The 16,765-nt window shown below is 39.1% G+C and overlaps 1 protein-coding gene and 1 long non-coding RNA gene across 3 annotated transcripts; one reads left to right on the top strand and one right to left on the bottom strand.

Annotated features, from left to right (window-relative positions):
* The first annotated feature begins 5,078 nt into the window (after positions 1 to 5,078).
* On the top strand, positions 5,079 to 5,483 carry LOC118815478. Its single transcript, XR_005007807.1, has 2 exons — positions 5,079 to 5,201; positions 5,326 to 5,483. It is a non-coding gene; the product is annotated as an uncharacterized LOC118815478 (long non-coding RNA).
* Positions 5,484 to 5,653: 170 nt separating this feature from the next.
* Positions 5,654 to 15,854, bottom strand: mcm3l (MCM3 minichromosome maintenance deficient 3 (S. cerevisiae), like). Of its 2 annotated transcripts, XM_036581620.1 has the most exons (18): positions 15,540 to 15,854; positions 13,793 to 13,882; positions 13,454 to 13,566; positions 13,068 to 13,276; positions 11,819 to 11,949; positions 11,465 to 11,703; positions 11,241 to 11,349; positions 10,963 to 11,116; positions 10,683 to 10,814; positions 9,226 to 9,434; positions 8,909 to 9,083; positions 8,562 to 8,688; positions 7,712 to 7,862; positions 7,423 to 7,563; positions 7,236 to 7,336; positions 7,033 to 7,121; positions 5,996 to 6,071; positions 5,654 to 5,854 (listed from the first exon to the last, which is right to left on the bottom strand). In XM_036581620.1, the coding sequence occupies exons 2-18, from the start codon at positions 13,862 to 13,864 to the stop codon at positions 5,656 to 5,658; spliced, it is 2,427 nt and encodes an 808-aa protein (XP_036437513.1). In that variant the 5' UTR covers positions 13,865 to 13,882; positions 15,540 to 15,854; the 3' UTR covers positions 5,654 to 5,655. The 2 variants fall into 2 exon arrangements, with proteins under 2 accessions (XP_036437513.1, XP_036437512.1); XM_036581619.1 differs by lacking the exon at positions 15,540 to 15,854 and having other exon boundaries at positions 13,793 to 14,075.
* Positions 15,855 to 16,765: the final 911 nt, after the last annotated feature.

Genomic DNA, 16,765 nt, shown 5'->3' with positions numbered 1-16,765 from the left:
GAGTTAAATCCAGCTCTCTTTATCAGATTTCTTAATCGGATTTCTAGATCAGAGTATGGTGTTTACATGACCATTTGAATAATCAGATAACTGCAGAAATCCGATTATGATCGGGTTACTGAGTGCATGTATACTCTGAGCTCCAAAAGTACAGTGAACATCTGTCTTCAGCCTGATTATGGCTAGAGTCATTCTCCTTCCTACTCATTCACCCACAACATAGTCTTTAGCCCCTGAAGGCTGTTGTCCAAACCTACTGGGTTTGGATGATGCACTAAGAGAGTTCTCAGTAACTAGTTTTGTGAACACAGGGCAGTTGTGACAGGCAGACTCCAAATCAGCTTTATGAATGGCACTGAATTCAGATGAAAACATGGCAACAGACTTAACAGTTTCAGCAGAATTCCATCACTGTCAGGAAGTGGCATTCTTGATGGACAATCAGCAACACGTTCAGTGTTGGTCAACCTCATAGTCAAACTCAATGAGGTGTACAGACCACCTGACTATATATGTGCATTACCTGTCGTAGAGAGGATGGTTATAAGGGCTCGATGGTTGGTGGGAAGTATGAATGTTTTTTCCCAGTGCCAAGTGCACCACTTTTTGCCAATCATTTACATCTGCTTTGTGACCCATTTTCCACCAACTGAATGAGACTTTCACTGCATTGTACCACCTCTTCTCAATCTATGAATCCTGTCTACACCCTGCAGGTATTTAGAGCTTGATCATCCTTGTGCAGTGCCATCTGCAAGAGCCTGAAGTTACTACCACCTTAAACACATGAGGTGATTTGTCCAGGGAACTTAATAGCATATGATTTGGAGATAATGGTGTAAAAATTAAAAGAGATGAAATATTTGGGAAGGGCAAGGAGAACTCAGATGACGACCCCTACTTGCCCAGAAAAGGGTAAAAAAGTTATGGTTTTGTGGGTTGGTCAGTTGTTGCCTGGGCCAACTCAGATTAACACTTGTCTGTTGGGAAGGCTTAATCTTTAATAAAGGAGTCTTTGCCTTTTTCTGCCACTCCTGATGTTTGAGCATTATTTTGAACACACGCAATATATAAACAACTAAAAGCATCACTCCAATGAAGTCAACTCCATCATTACTATTATTAATCATTATACTTCTTCTCAGTACTCCTCCTTATCACTGCCGCCTCAGCACCTTCTCTTCTTTTCTGAATGTAGTTTACACAAACGCATGAGTATATAGAGTGTAAAAGAGACACAAAAGCAGCATACACACTCATGCTGAAGGAGAGCGGCTGTAACTGTGGCCTCTTATGGGACATTTCTGCTTCTCTGCTTATTATCTGCAGAGAACCTGTGTCTGGTGAGTTTAAATCTTGTCATCTTTCATTATTTCATTATCTACAATTTATTCAACAGATGTTTAGTATATATCTAATGGCCGTTTAATGTACCTTCTGAAAAAAGTACATAAAATAGGAGTGAAAGCAGAAATTTATATACCCTGAAAAAGCTGCATTGAATTTTCCTGATTGGATGCACACATCTTTTCCACATGAGTAAAACATGCAACCATTGTATTATCAATACAATTTGGCCGATCAGGTTACTTACTTTTAGAAATAACTGGATGTAATATATTTTGTGATGTACACATTTGATTCAAACAAGTGAATGCATCACTTTTTCAATGTACTTAAAGAGCATATGACAGAAAAAAACACTGCTAAGACTTCCCCTTTTGTTGCAGTATGTTTTTACTGCTGAAATATAAGATGATGTAAGTGCTCCATGGGTTCCAGGGAAATTCTGTAGATTTCTGGAAGGATTTCTCAAGTGAAAAGTGTCGCAACATTGCTGTGAAATATTCAGCAATGTCCTTAGTTAATAGTAGGCCTATACACAGCAATTATGCCAACATTCGTTTACATTGTTTATGTGAACAGATCTTTGTTATATGACTAAATATTTTTTGTGTGTTTGTTTTTCTCCTATAGTCAACTTCCTCACTCTCAGCTGATGCTACTTATTTGTGTACTGCAAGATATCAATAACTGCTTACAGTCTTAAATACAGGATAATGAAATCTTGAGTTTTGTGGTATGTCTATTTGTTTAATATCAGGTTTTATAGAGCTGGATGTGGATCACGGGAAAGAATTTGACATAAACGAAGGTCTGTGTGCCATATTGTTGTGTCTTACTGCTTTCCAAAACAACAGTAGTGTTCCTTTTTCACTTAGTGTCTCACCCTCAATTTCTGTGTAACAGATGCAGGGCTTGATCTGGTAGAGGGATACATTCTCACTGATGAGGTCAGTATCCTATTTTATGTACTTTCTGTTTACCCCTTTTAGCATGTGTTGTATTATATTATTGGGGTCTCGAGGCCTTTCGCTTCAACAAAGTCGAGAAATCCGCAACTCTGGCAGTGTAGATGACTCTCACCTCGAGTGATGCTTGGAGACGTGAGTACATGGGAACCATATGAGATCAATGACATGAGAAATTCAGCTAAACAACATTCAGCACCATTAGTCATCATTAGTATGATGAGTAAAAACAATAAAAAGACTCTTTGGACCACATCAACAACCATCAGTGAAGCATTTTGGAGAATCAGTGCAATTTTGGCAGATGTATAACAACATCTGCAGTTGATGATTTGCTTTTGATTGAAGAAATCATGAACTCTGATGAGTAGAAACAAATTTTAATATATCATGCAATACCCTCTGGAAAATGTTTAAAAATGGAAAACATATCATTCTAGAGCAAGACAGTGACCCCATGCACACTGCTGAAAGGATCAGGATGTACTTATCAAATAATACGCTGCTGGTGTTCTCAGAACAGTGGCCAGATCTCAACACCGTTCAGTGTGTTTGGGATTACTTGAATAGAAGCAGGAAATATAACCAAATTGCAAGACTGAACTTTGTATATGTTTCTAAAAGAAATACAAAAATATCCCAGTTGATTTCTTTGAAAAACTGAAGGCAAAACTCTTAAAAAGAATGGAAGCTGTAATAAAGACAAACTAAATAAAAGAAAAAATGTTTAGTTTTGGAGGCTTCTGTGTGATTCTGTTAAATATATATTTTCTGCTTTTGTTGTTCACTTTAAAAAATTATAAATAATATTTATTAAGTTTTACTTTTTATAAATAAATTTTTCAATTTTATTATGTCTTCATTAACTTTTTACCACTTTTTTGAAAGTTACTGCTCTTGACTTATTGCTGATAACTCTTATCCATCTTGATGAAAGCTAATTAAATCTTTGCTCTGATATGTTTTATTTTTTATGAGGCCAATTTTCCAGGACTTTGCTCTTTATGATCTGTAGATATTTATTGACGTCACACCAGAAAGTCCAATGAGCCAAGTATCTTTCCTTTTCCAGTGGAATACTCTGAGTCTAATAAATTTGGCTAAATCTTTAATTGCTTTTTTTCCCTTTAACATTTTCCTTTTCAGCTGCAGGTTTCTTCATGCATTTTAGCACAGCCACAGGAAACTATGGAGTGCTGATGACCAGCTGAACGTGTGGGTGCGCAAGTACAAGAGCGCAAACCCCAACGGAGTGCTGATGACCAGCTGAACGTGTGGGTGCGCAAGTATAAGAGCGCAAACCCCAACGGAGTGCTGAGACTCATTCAGACACTCAATGGTAATTTACTCAGCTAATTTGATTAATCTCCTTTTCCCTGCTTTAATGCACCTCTGGGTCTGTGAAAGGTGCAACATAAACATGACATTCTTTTTATTATTGATAACAACAACAATAAAATGAAGACCCTACTAGTAAAGCTGTAAAATATTATCCAGGTTTCCTTTTGCCAGGTTGGATGAAGCTTACAAGATGTTGACAAAATCCCCGTTTAATGTCGTCAGAAATTGTAGCAGAAACTTGGAAAGTCACACTGATAAAAGGAGGGTGGATACAGTTTCTCCTTCCAACAATATTACTCATTTGCATTTTGAGTAATATGTTGCTTTCGGGGACAGGTGGCCTCAGGAACTACTGGGAGCTTTATCACATGAGGCTGGATGTGTCTCAGAAGTTCCGACTGGTGTTTGAAGGGGTGAGGGGCACAGGCACATCAAATGGTGGTCTCTCTGTGGACAACCTCAACCTCTCAGAGACACAGTGCCCCACCATACCTGGCATATTCAGAACTTCACCAGCCTCCTCACCATAACACCTGTTGGTTCCAAGATCTACAGCCCTAGTTTCTTGTCCTGTGATGGCTATTCTTTTTAGATTGGTATATATGCCAACGGGGTTACAAGCAACCCTGGCAACATAGCCATCTACTTCCACCTGACCTCAGGACCTCATGACCACCAGCTGACATGGCCCTGCCCATGCCGACAGGTTACCATGGCACTGATGGACCAGCACCCACATATTCAACAACGGATGGACAACCAAAGGATGATCACTACCGACCCCAGCAAAACCTCCACCGACTGTAAGAATGAGCAAATAAGAGGGAGACTTTGAATTTTGAATACCATTGTAGTGATAACAGATCCATAGATTTGAGATTTTGATTGAAGTCTGCCTTTTATCTGTATAATTCAGTGTTTTTTTCTGCCCCTGAAGTTCTAGGTAATGTGCAGTATGTCTGGGATGATCTACAGAAGGTGGGCAGTCTGGTGAGAAACCCAGATGGTACATCTTACTATCGAGGCCCTGGTTGGGGCTACAGTGCTTTCATCTCACACAGCCGTTTGAAGAGCCGTGACTTCGTCATAGGAGATGTTGTCTTCTTCCTCTTCAGTCTAGAAGGTACCTTTGGAGCTGGCGTTTGTGATGACTGTCCACTAGAGCAATTAAGATGCCTTCATGAGAGATCAAAATAGCTTCATTTTCATAATAAGGAGCAACATTTTAAAGCTGAATTTCCAGCTTTGGAATGATTATTTCTATTCGCTTGCCTTTTTCCAGATGTGACTAGCCTCCTGAAGACTCAGCCTGTGCCTCAGTCTGTTGCCTGTGGAGAGAATTGCTTAGAGAGAATGTCATCATCTGATGACTCCACAGCTAACTTCACTGCAAATTCCACTGCAAACTCCACAACGGTGGTGGTGTGTGCTTTTGTGGGAGCTCTCATGTTGTTGCTTGCAATTGCACTGTACAAGGTGAAGAAGCGCCAAGAGAGAGGAGAGATGGATGGAGAGGGAGGAATAGAGCCAGAAAGAAAATCAATGGCTGTAAGTATCCAGCATCCAAAACAGTGAAGATCCAAGTCATTGTTGATCTTTAAATTTAGAAGAATGTAGTCATTAGTATAATGTTAAGTGGAGATTGATGTTATTTTTGTTCCTTTCTCTACAGAACTTGCCAGTCAGCTCACGCTACAGTGGAATGAGCCGTGACCAAAACACCCAAAAGTACTTGTACCAAATTATTTTGCATATGAATTTCAAATTCAACTGTTCTTAAATCTTTTAAATTCTTCAGATACATTAAAAAAAATAAATTAAATTTCACAATTCCAGTGTCCTTCTGCCTTCAAACACCAGAAAAATACAAACTCAGTCAGATAGGAGTGCTCAAATGGTTTATTAGTGACCAACAGAATGACATACATGAATACTATGGACAATGGTACAGGACACAACTAAACAAAGCCAAGACAAATTTTCTTTTATGCTTCCTTCAGTGTCAGATGAGGAAGACCACATCCTCAGACACCATGACCTGGTTATCGTCCTGCATGCGCTCCAGCAGCAGGTTCACCTCTTGCTGGTCGAACTCCTCAGACTGACCCTTGTTAATGTGAGTGAGAAGCTCTGGAACAGCCACAGACTGAGACCTGGTCACCTTGAAGGCTTTCAGCAGTGCAGCCTTGAAAACCTTCATTCTATAAGAGGTCAACAGTGCAAGGCAAAGCTAAAGTACTAAGGTCTGATTTCAAACATCAAGAAAGATATGATGGTAGGATCACTGGGAAAAATAGGAAGTGGAGTTGAGGACACTGGAGAGATTTAGAAGATACCGATACCTGTCCTGACTGATGTCAGTCTTTTTCTTTTGACTGCCCCTCTGAGATGCTGGTCTTGTCTTCTGACTGGCTTGAGCTGATCAGAGATAAAAGCACACTATTAAAAATGAAGGTTCCTAAGGGGTTATGATTTGAAGATACAGTTCTAGGACAAAAAAAAATTGGTATGGAGACTTTACATTATGATGAGGTTCTTTAAACTTTTATCAAAAGGGCCTTCATGCTCACATCTCACTTATATTGTTCTTTTAAAAGAACCGTCCATTAAAAGTTCCATTAGCGAACCAAAAGTGTTCTCTGTACTGTTGAAATAAAATAAACTAAAAAAAAATAAATGTTCTTTAAGCAATGCCATAGAACAGTGGTTTCTAACCATTTAGTGTTTCCCCCGCTTCCAACATACCTGATCCAACTAATCAGCTAAGTTCACAAGCCCTTCATTGACTGAAGTGGGCATGTCGGGAGTTGGGAAAACACTAAAATGTGCAGGGCAGGGTTGGAAGCATGTGCCAAGGAATAACCACTTCTGGTCCTCTAAAGAACTAGGTTTGGAAAAGGGTTTAAAGGCTTAAAGATCCTCACATAATGTAAAGGTTCTATACCAATTGGGCCTTTACATTATGTGGAGGTTCTTTAAACTTTGAACCCACTTTTAAAAGGTTCTTCACAGTCGGCTTATTTTAAGAAATGGTTCTGCTATGGCAGGGTGTACCAATCTTATCCAAAATAGGGTGGTGTTGCTACAGGTTTTCATTGCAACCGAGCCAATGCACACTTCATGAAACTAACCAGAAGACTAATATCAACTGACTAAACAAATAGAATCATGTGTGCTCCAGCTTGTTTGGAATGAAAACCTGCAGCCACACCAGCCTTTATTGATCAGACTGGAGACACTTGTTCTATGGCATCACTACAAAGTCACTTTTAGCACCTTTAATTTTGCATAGGCCATGGCTAACAGTGTGAAAACATACTGCAGATCTTTAGGGATAGGTGGTTGTCGGTGAAGGATAACAATACATTAAATTACTCACTGTCTTCATTCTCTGTAAAGTCATAAGGGTCATCAGAATCGTCTGCCATTGTTGAATCCATGTCATCTTTAGAGACACGGGAACGTTTCCTGTGGATGATGCCATTCATCATGTAAGCTAATTACCTCATACCTAAAGCACTACTTTTCTACATACTGTATGCAACACCAGAACCGCACTACAATTCATCTCCAATATTATACCTGACACTTCTCTGGCTCTGAGTCTCCTCGCTCTGAGTACCATCCATCTGAGAGTCAGCATTGTCCTCAGGAAGCTTCCTCTTCTTGTTCTTCTCCAGAATCTACACAAAGGACACCAACATGTATTAGATATGGTGTCCCTCTTAGTTAAATGTTTAGTTCAAATCATTGATCGTTTCATAATTACCTTTTTGAAGTAGGCAAACTGCATGAGCTCCAGAGCAGCCTCTGCATCGCCCAAGTCAATGGTTTTACTCATGCGAGCTTTAGCATGGGCTGTGGCTAACCTGATCATCGTCTCGAGAGCACGAGCAGTCACTGGCATCGTCTGCAAGCAGGTAATACCAACAACAGTTACAGCAACTTTTGATCCCCCCCCCCAGTTCTTTGTTGATAAGTCATAGGTCATTGAATAATCATCTAGAAACTTCAATGAAAATGGGTTTAGACATAAAAGCTTGGTCCTCTGTACACACCCTTGCTGAGTCGCTGTTGACCTGATCATGGCTTCTGAGTTTGGAATACTCTTCTGCTATGTAGTCTGAAGCCTCCTGGGTCAAAACTGGTCTCACTAGCTTAGCCACATGGATATATTTTCGGATGAACTCCATGGTAACAACCTTTTCCCTGCAAGCCGAATCAAGAAAATGCCATGATTTGTTTTGCCCACCAGTCTTAAAACATTTGTAAAAATGATTAGATTGTTTACATGCTCTTGAATCTGGACCCTGAATCCAGTCTCCAGTCCTTGATTTTGTAGTCACTGCTAGTTAACTGAACTGTTGACTGGAAGTGTCAAACCTACCGGAACCAGGACTCAAGGTCTGGCTTTGAAGACCTCTGCTCTAAACATTCTATAGGCAAATTTTAAGTGTTCATACCATTCAAAAAATTAATATTCCTCACTTTTTGATGTAAATATTGCTTAAGGTTTCAAAACATTCACTCAAGTGTATAAATGGGAACTGGGCAACAAAAACAGCCCATTTAGACTGTTTGACCATTAAGACAATATTTTCATGAGGTCACAAAAAACACCACGTTTACATATTTCTGCCTATTCAGCCTACAGCATCTTAGCCCCACCCACTCACACAAAAGTTAGTGTTTCATCCCAGACACAGCATAGCAACAAAAACAGCCTGTTTAATTCTAATGATAGATTAGTTGGAAAAGGGCCAAGTGAAATGAATGAATGTTTTTGGGACATAAAACTACAAAAACACAATAAGGGGACCTCAGGGGGAAAAGAAAATACAAGAAATATTTAGAACATGGTCCATTTAAGGTGATGGTTGGAATCAATTAAGACCACTTTAAACCTACTTTTTCTTCCTGTGACCATGGAGTACATTGTCCTTTTTCTCATAGATCTGCAGTTCCTGTTCTGCTGCCTCTGTGATGTTCGGATCTTCTGTGGCAAATATGTCCACCGTGCTGCCCAGAGGCATCGCTATTGATGCATACAAATCAGTCAGGCTTAAGACATTGACAGGGTCATTTGGCCTGCAGAGCAAGATTATGTAATGTAGAAAATGTATAGCCAAAACTGTAAAACCTCATGCATGTTTTGACAGTGACCAAGGATACCCATACTGAAAACTCTTTCAGTCAAAGATCAAACTGGATCGGTCTGGAATATCATTAACTGCCACAAGGTGGCAGCCTCCTACCTGCTCCCTCCTGCTCTCCTGGTGGTCGGTATCTATGCATGCGCAACACATGCTCTGAGATCTCCCGGTCACTATCTGCATCCATCTGATCAAGAACGATGAAGAGCAGATCGAATCGAGAGAGTAGGGAATCTTGCAGACCAATGTTCTCCATAGGGGTTTTATACTGGTCATACTAGGATGCAAGATGAAAACCAGTCAACATGGACCAAACCAATCTACTATCACTTGCTAAGCACTGTTAGAAACCGTCTCCCATTAAATAGGCCATTTAAAAGCACTGCCTGAAGAACTAAGAAAAACAAATAGCATGTTACCCTTCCATAGACTGGGTTAGCAGCAGCCAACACACTGCAGCGAGCATTCAGCCTGGCCTGGATCCCAGCTTTAGCAATTGTAACTCTCCCTTGCTCCATCACCTCATGGATGGCTGTACGATCCATGTCCGACATCTTGTCAAATTCATCGATACATACCACCCCTCGGTCAGCAAGAACCATGGCACCTGCCTCTAACCGCCGCTCACCTGAGAAATGGATGGAGATCGATTAGAGTTGAGACTTTCATCTCCAACCCAAAGCACTGAAATCAAACACCTCATCTAGTTCATACAGCCTCTCCCAATAAAGATTGAGAACGTGTGGCTAATTAGGGTTGGAACTAGGTTTGATAGAGAAGGAAGGTAGCTCTCCAGGGCTTGATTGATGACCATGTGACAAAGTATATATGGATCCACAAAAAAGATTTGTGCCTTTCCTGATTTCTCAATTATTGCATATTTGTGTCACAATGCTTCTCAAAACAAAATGTACTATTAGATCAGTGCAAACTTTTCAAACAAAAACATTTTAAAAAAGGACCATTTCATGCATTTAAGGAGCTATCAGCATGCGAAACACCCATGTGGAAAAGGTAATTAACTTGTTGGTTGCAGTTATTGCTGCTAAAAAGTTAAGAAACATTTTCTATAATATCTTTTCAGCCATTAACATTGTTGTGGAGGTAGATGAGCTCACTTCACAAAACTGCTATAATTCAGATATACTGGTAACTTTTCAAGGTTTAACTGCTCATTTGAGGCCCCTCCACCGCATTTCTACTAGCTAAAAGACAGGACTTTAACAAGACCATTAAAACATTAATTTGGTTTCTTTTTAGCCACTCAAATGTGGATTTTTTTTGTATTTTAGACTTTTTTTGCATAACTCAATTATATGTTTCAGCTTCAGCTCATAGCCAGATGAACACAATCTCCTTAAAATATCTCCAGAACAAAACAGAATTTATACTTTTTTCCTGTCCAGATCTGGAGGCAGCAAAACATGCCTGCAAATTCCTACTACCACCACCAGGTTTGAACATTGGTGTGATGTTTCTACTGTGAAACAGTATTAGGTTTACACCCAACAGGGCTGGCTGCCCTAAAACCTGGCTGTATTCAATCAGCTGAATCTCATTATCAGTGAACATTCTTTAATGCGTTGCTTGAGTAACTAAGAACAATAACTTTTTCACAAGGCTTATTTGAATGGTGGGTTACTTTGCCTCTTAAATTAAATAATAGTTAAAATGCATTGTGTGTTTAAAGAAGGTTCTCTGTCTAATGCTGCATTTTGTTTAAATATATAAATTTATTCACTGCAATACATATGCAATAATACAGAAAATCAGGAAGGGGCAAACACTTTTCCATAGCACCCCACACCCAGCATTTGTTCCATTATTAGAAAGTCTCAATGTTGTCTTAACACAGCACATACTGTATACTGGTCACCTGTTTCTTGATCTGTGGTAACTGCAGCAGTAAGTCCCACCCCAGACGAGCCACGTCCAGTAGTGGGGATAGCCCTCGGTGCTGTGAACAGAACATACCTCAGCAACTGAGATTTGGCCACTGATGGGTCACCTACACGGCAAGACAAAGAACAGAGTGCATTTCAGAGGAAGTACCCCCAAAAGCTCTTGCATCCTTACCCATGTCTTACAAACCAAAGACGCAGCACTGTATGGAACATGTCCAAGTTTGAAGTTCATAACTTCATCCCAGGACCAACCTATGAGCAGGATGTTGATGTCTCCTCTGATGCGAGTACCATTCTCTAGGTTGGTCTCGTTGCCACCGAGTAGCAGACAGAGAATGGCTTTCTTTATGTACTCATGACCATGGATACTGGGAGCTAGCGATCGACTCAAGTGCTCAAAAACATCCTGAAACACAAAATAAACCATATGGACAAATCTGCCCTTGGCTTAGAAGTGAAGAAGGGGCAATAGCCAGGCCTATTACACTACATCTGGGCAAACAAGTAAATTTGTGTGTTTGATTACTTACTTTAGAATGAGTTTTGCAGAATTTCTTGATCTTGGCAACATCATCAGCAGAAAATGTGGGAACAATCTCTTTACTCATTAGCTTTACATTATTGGCCAGGAGTATAGTCCTGCACCAAAATGGAGAAGCATAAAGCATCAGACTCTGCACATTTATTATATTTCTTTGCTCAGTGCAGCAATAGGAAAAAAAAAATGCCAATTAACAGATACAATGTCACTTACCTGAAGGTTCCTGAGGTGAAGCCCCCTTGCTTGGCAGGTAAACAGCGGTAGACTCCAACAAGCTGAACACGATCTCCTGGCTTCACTTTGTCTACAAGGTCATCGTTGGCAATTATGTCGACTGAGCGGGGCAGCTGACCAGCAGGAGCCTTCTCTGGCATCTCCTGGATGGTCAGAGTCTGGTGATCCTTATAGCAGCACAGCCCAAACTCAGTTTCTAATGGATTATTCTCCTCATCCTGCACATACACAAACAGCTTTAGATCACTGCGGCATCAACTCTAGGATAAAATCATTCAACATTAATTTTAATCTACATGGGAATGCCAGGCCAGCTGCCCACATCAGGCACACCTTGGTGGGATAGATAGCACTGGAAGGGAAAGCATCCAGTGAAGTGAGATCAGTGTATTTCCTCTCCAGGGTTTTCTTTGTGGCTGGACAATAGTGCACACTGCGCATGATCTTTGGCCTGACCAATGAACCTGAAACAGCACAACACATTTAACTAAAGTGTAGAAGTTTTATTAAAAATGAAATACAGAAGTATGACTGATAATCAAAGAGGCACGCTAGTCAAAATAAAAAAAATATAACCATCTCTGTTTTGTGTCTGGATGTGTCATGTTTAGTCACATCCTACAGGCCTTTTTTTTTGTTTGTTTGTTTTTGGAAATTTGGAATTAAACTTCTTTGCAATAAACATGTAACCAAACCAAAACTTTTAATTGAACTATTATTGCTGTAATATTTATTTGCAAAAATTAACAATGAAAACATCCAAATATTTAGGTAAAGCTCTGTGACTGGTCTGGCAAAATACATGACCAATGAGACCGACATACCTAGCTAGATATGTTTGTATTCTTTATTGAAAAATCAATGTAAAATGCTTCTCTTTTCAAGTGTATGGAATTTTTTAGCCTGGATATTATAGGATTTTGTAGGATTTTAATGTTGTGTGATTATACAGTCAAGTGAAGCTTGAAAGGCTACACTGATTACTCAATTATTCGCTTGCATTTGACTTAAATCAGCCTGATCATAAGTGTGATTAATTTAAAGACTATGAAAGCCCTCTTCTGAGGATGTAGACTGAAAGTGTGTGTGTGTGTTGGTTGGGGACTTTGGGGTGGATATTTGAAGATGGGCTGCTTGAAATATTTTGTGCCCCCCGCCCCCTCTTCCCAACTAGCTAGCTAATGCAGAATGAAGCAAGCTAGCTAACATTACTGCTAGGAAGCTGAATAACATTTGTATTTATTAGCCTCTACATACAATAACTTGGCAGCTGAAGATACATTAAGGATACAAAATTGTGAATTTTTTTTAAACAGATGAGGCTGAAGGATGCAACGCTGTGCTACATAATACTACAAAAGCATTACAAACAGTTGTAAGCTAAAACACCCCTTTAAGACTACAGTCAAAAGCTGAGGGCAGGAACCACCACTCAACATTGTATTAGACATTACACTCATTTGTCCAATGCAAAATGGTAAAGGGTATCAATCTAACATTCAGCGTCCAAAAGATGCATGGTTGGTTCCTGTCTTTCGACTCACCCTCTACTTAAATATGTATTTAGGAAAATATTACATACACTTGGTAACAATTCCCTCAACACAGACAAGATTGCCCAGAAACCGTGCACTGAGGGTACGAGGGGATACATGCTTATTCCCAAAGCTTCCCTCGAATCCAACATGGAACTCATCAAACTGTTTGGCATAGGTTGCATCAATGGATGCCACCAGGTCCTTCAGAGCTTTCTGGAAAGCCACCAGCTCACTGAATGCGTTCTTCAGCAGTCTATAAAGGACACAGGAGAGAATGCTTACAGGGAGTCTGATTCCATCTTGAATAAATAACTGCAAACTGAACATTCTGAAGGCTAAAGGATATCAAATATTTTCCTTGGACCTCACCACTTTTAACAAAGTAGGACACTACATTACATTGACCAATAACTCAGACAGGGTTACTAACTCTTTGGCTCGTTTTTCATTTCTCCGCCGCAGGTCATTAATGTTGATGATGAGGCGAGACTGGCCTTCAGACACCATGCTTCTGACCTTCTCATGATACACGCCCTGGTCTTGCTGTCAACAACACAAATGGCATTCATGCAGGGTCATGCACTGTGACATGATTAAACTACGTGTACGAGACAACAAATGCTCATGACTCACTGAGGCAACTGACACACAGAAACAGGTTAGACAAAACAAAGAGAAGAATCCTGTGCCTGTTAAAGTAAAGAAAGCGTATTGTGAACTTAAAACAGAAGAACAAGAGAAGTGAGTCATGGTGGTGAAAGGCGCTCACATCATCATCCAGAAAGTCCAGGTATTCTCTCTGAGCTTCTCGTAGCTCCAGGTCCTCAAAGCCACCATCCATTTTCTCACAACACTATACCTGTGAGGCTCAATAGAACACAGTTAGCCAGTTAAAAGCCCCCCCCCCAATCTAGAACTAGCTTAACTAGCTATAGTATTAGAACCTGTTTTAAAATAGTAATTCGAAATCCCAACACAAAGTTTGCCCATGTCAAAATAAGTTTCTGCAACTATGACCACTTTTGGCTGTCAATATTTTGAAACTGGAACTAAAAAAAAAGAATTTTAAGTATCAGAGTAAAATTGCAAATATTTATTTATTTTTTTTTGTTTTTAAGTCTGTCTTTCCAGCAAATTTAATCTGAGCTGTTGTACAGACCCCCTAAGGAGCCTATTTTTTAATAAGGAGTGGCCACAAATGAATATACTTAGGCCATGAATTACTATATCGAGGACCATGGCATTCAAAGTCCCGTTGTACTGGTGTACGAAAGTCTTTAGTGAGTCTTTTAGGTACATTGCAGTAAATTTCCACTGTTTTTATACATAAATGGCCTGATATATTAGCTTTAGCAGACAATTCTTAACACACTTGAATTTACTAAGAATACATGATTTTAAAACTCTGATGCAAACTCTATAGTAATTAAAACCTATGGCAAGGATGTGGAGAAAATGCTGAATGCCGAAATATGATATTTACTTTGCTTTTCTGTCTAGGAACACCTAGATTAGGTGTCCCATGCTTTTGTCCATGTGCCATTTGGCCAATTTATGTTTCTATTGAAAGTTGGTTTGTAAAGCTTTGAAAAGAACATTTAGGTGGTCAGTAAGGACACAAACATAGTCTCGACAAATTTACATAGAACAGAAAAAAAAAATGCTAGATCATGAACTCTATTTCTCACGTAACATTCTCACAATGAAATAACACTGAAAAGATATCACTGTAATTCAGTAACTTCCATTTATGCATCTGAAGATTGAAATGACCAGTGTGGGGACAGGACTAACTGGTGTTTTCATCCAAAACAGGCTTCAGAAGTTACTTTAGCTCATTTTATTTAGTGACGAATTTATATGTGAAGACGTATTAAAGACATTACTAAAATATTTTCTATACTTCAGGCTAAAAATCCACTTCAGGGCCTAAAAGTGTCCATAATTGCAGAAACACTCTTAACACAAAGCCAAAAGCATGATGTTTGTCCAAGGAACAGTCTACATGTTTGAATGGCTACCTAGATTAATCACTGAGTACATTCAAATAATAATGTGACTGAAATGTATTTGTGATGAAAATAATTTGATTTCTACTAAGTTCCATTTCATTTGCCTTTAGTTCACAGTTTAATTTACGTTTCATTTCATTTTTGGTCACAATATGTGGACTATTTTGTTACTCAACTCTCTTTAGCCTTTTATTTCAGACATAAGTATCACAAATAGAACTTAACAAACTTCTTTTCCCCAATGCTAAATATATAGGCCTACAGGAGGTATTAAGACATTTTACTGCAGTTCTTTTAGAGAAATGTAACTGAAGAGTTGATATGAGTCAAATAATCTTTTGTTTGTCATTAAAGTGACAATACATTTACTTGGGTGATGCTTTAGACTGCTCCACACACCTCAGACTTTAACAAACATCAAACAACTTCTTCCCAAAATCTGTGCAAATGTTATGGAGATCACAAAGCATTTAAGTCATATTTATTCTTGGTATTTCCTCTCACCTGCAGTCAGAAGTTAAATCCTCAATGCTCCTGCTCTGAAACTAAGACACACTATAAGAACAACTGTGTGAGCGAGTGCAGCTTACTTAGCACATGCTTTGACAGTTCTCCATTACCCAGAGAGACGCTGCTTTAGGTCACAGAGTTTGCAGGCCTGGAAACCAATCTTGCTGATTAGCCAATTAAAGGGACAGTCCAGTACAAAATCAAATTTGCATAACTTTCCCCTTACACCATAGAATCAGTCAACACTCTTGAGTGTCAACTATTTGTGTGCTTTTATGTACCAAAAATGGTAATAATTAATTCGGTTGGTTACCCTGTATGCATCATATCATTCAAAAAGCACTCAGAGCTAAAACACTCCTTATAACCTCAATATGAATGTGCAGAGCTAAACAGCTGTGAGCTGAATAGGTGGATACATGTGAATGTTTTGGTTCTTGTAACATCACAGAAAAAAATGACATGTTTTGACAACATGTTTTTTACATGTTTTTGCAGCCCATATATGGACCAGGTACTGAATGGTACATTTTAAAACTTGTTAATCGATGTTTATATGTTGTTTCAAAATCCTTTTTTCTTGATAAGAACTCTTTAACAGATGAGAGTATGTCACATAGTGTCAGAAACCACATAAGCAAGTTTATCTGAAATTACTTAACAACTCGGCGTGGTTTGAGGCAAATGTGTGTTGTTTTAAGCATGCAGTTTGCACCATACTAACTGAAGGGATATAAGCTTCCTTGAGTTTTTTTTCCAAACTACAGCTTTAACTTGCCAAGCCTTTACCTTAGAACAAGGGCCTACAGTTGTCCTATACACATTGAGTATCTCAGCATTTATAGGATTTATGATAGACAGTAGAATGTAAAATAAATAAACAAATAAATAAATAAAATTCAAACAACTAGATAGAAAAGGAGATACTCCAAACATATACAAGACAACTTGGGGTGTATATCTAAAATATGGGTGACTTAAAGCATAATACACATATTAAACTATATTACATTGTGACAATAAGTCAAAGAGGATTGAAAGAGGAATGGCAGTTTTACGGGATGGGGGGTGAGTTTTGTAATTTTTTTAAATGGCGGAAAATCTATGTTGAAGCATTATTTAAGGCTGCACTATGTAAGATTTGAGTGATTGAGAGACCTCCCTGGTGGAAGTGTGTAACTGCATGCAGTGTGCAGAAAAAACATTTTGTAATGTGGATT

This window comes from Colossoma macropomum, unplaced genomic scaffold (genome assembly GCF_904425465.1).
Source record: "Colossoma macropomum unplaced genomic scaffold, Colossoma_macropomum, whole genome shotgun sequence".
Taxonomy (NCBI): domain Eukaryota; kingdom Metazoa; phylum Chordata; class Actinopteri; order Characiformes; family Serrasalmidae; genus Colossoma; species Colossoma macropomum.
The sequence above is the reverse complement of the archived record's forward strand: the minus strand, read 5'-3'. Positions and strand labels throughout refer to the sequence as shown.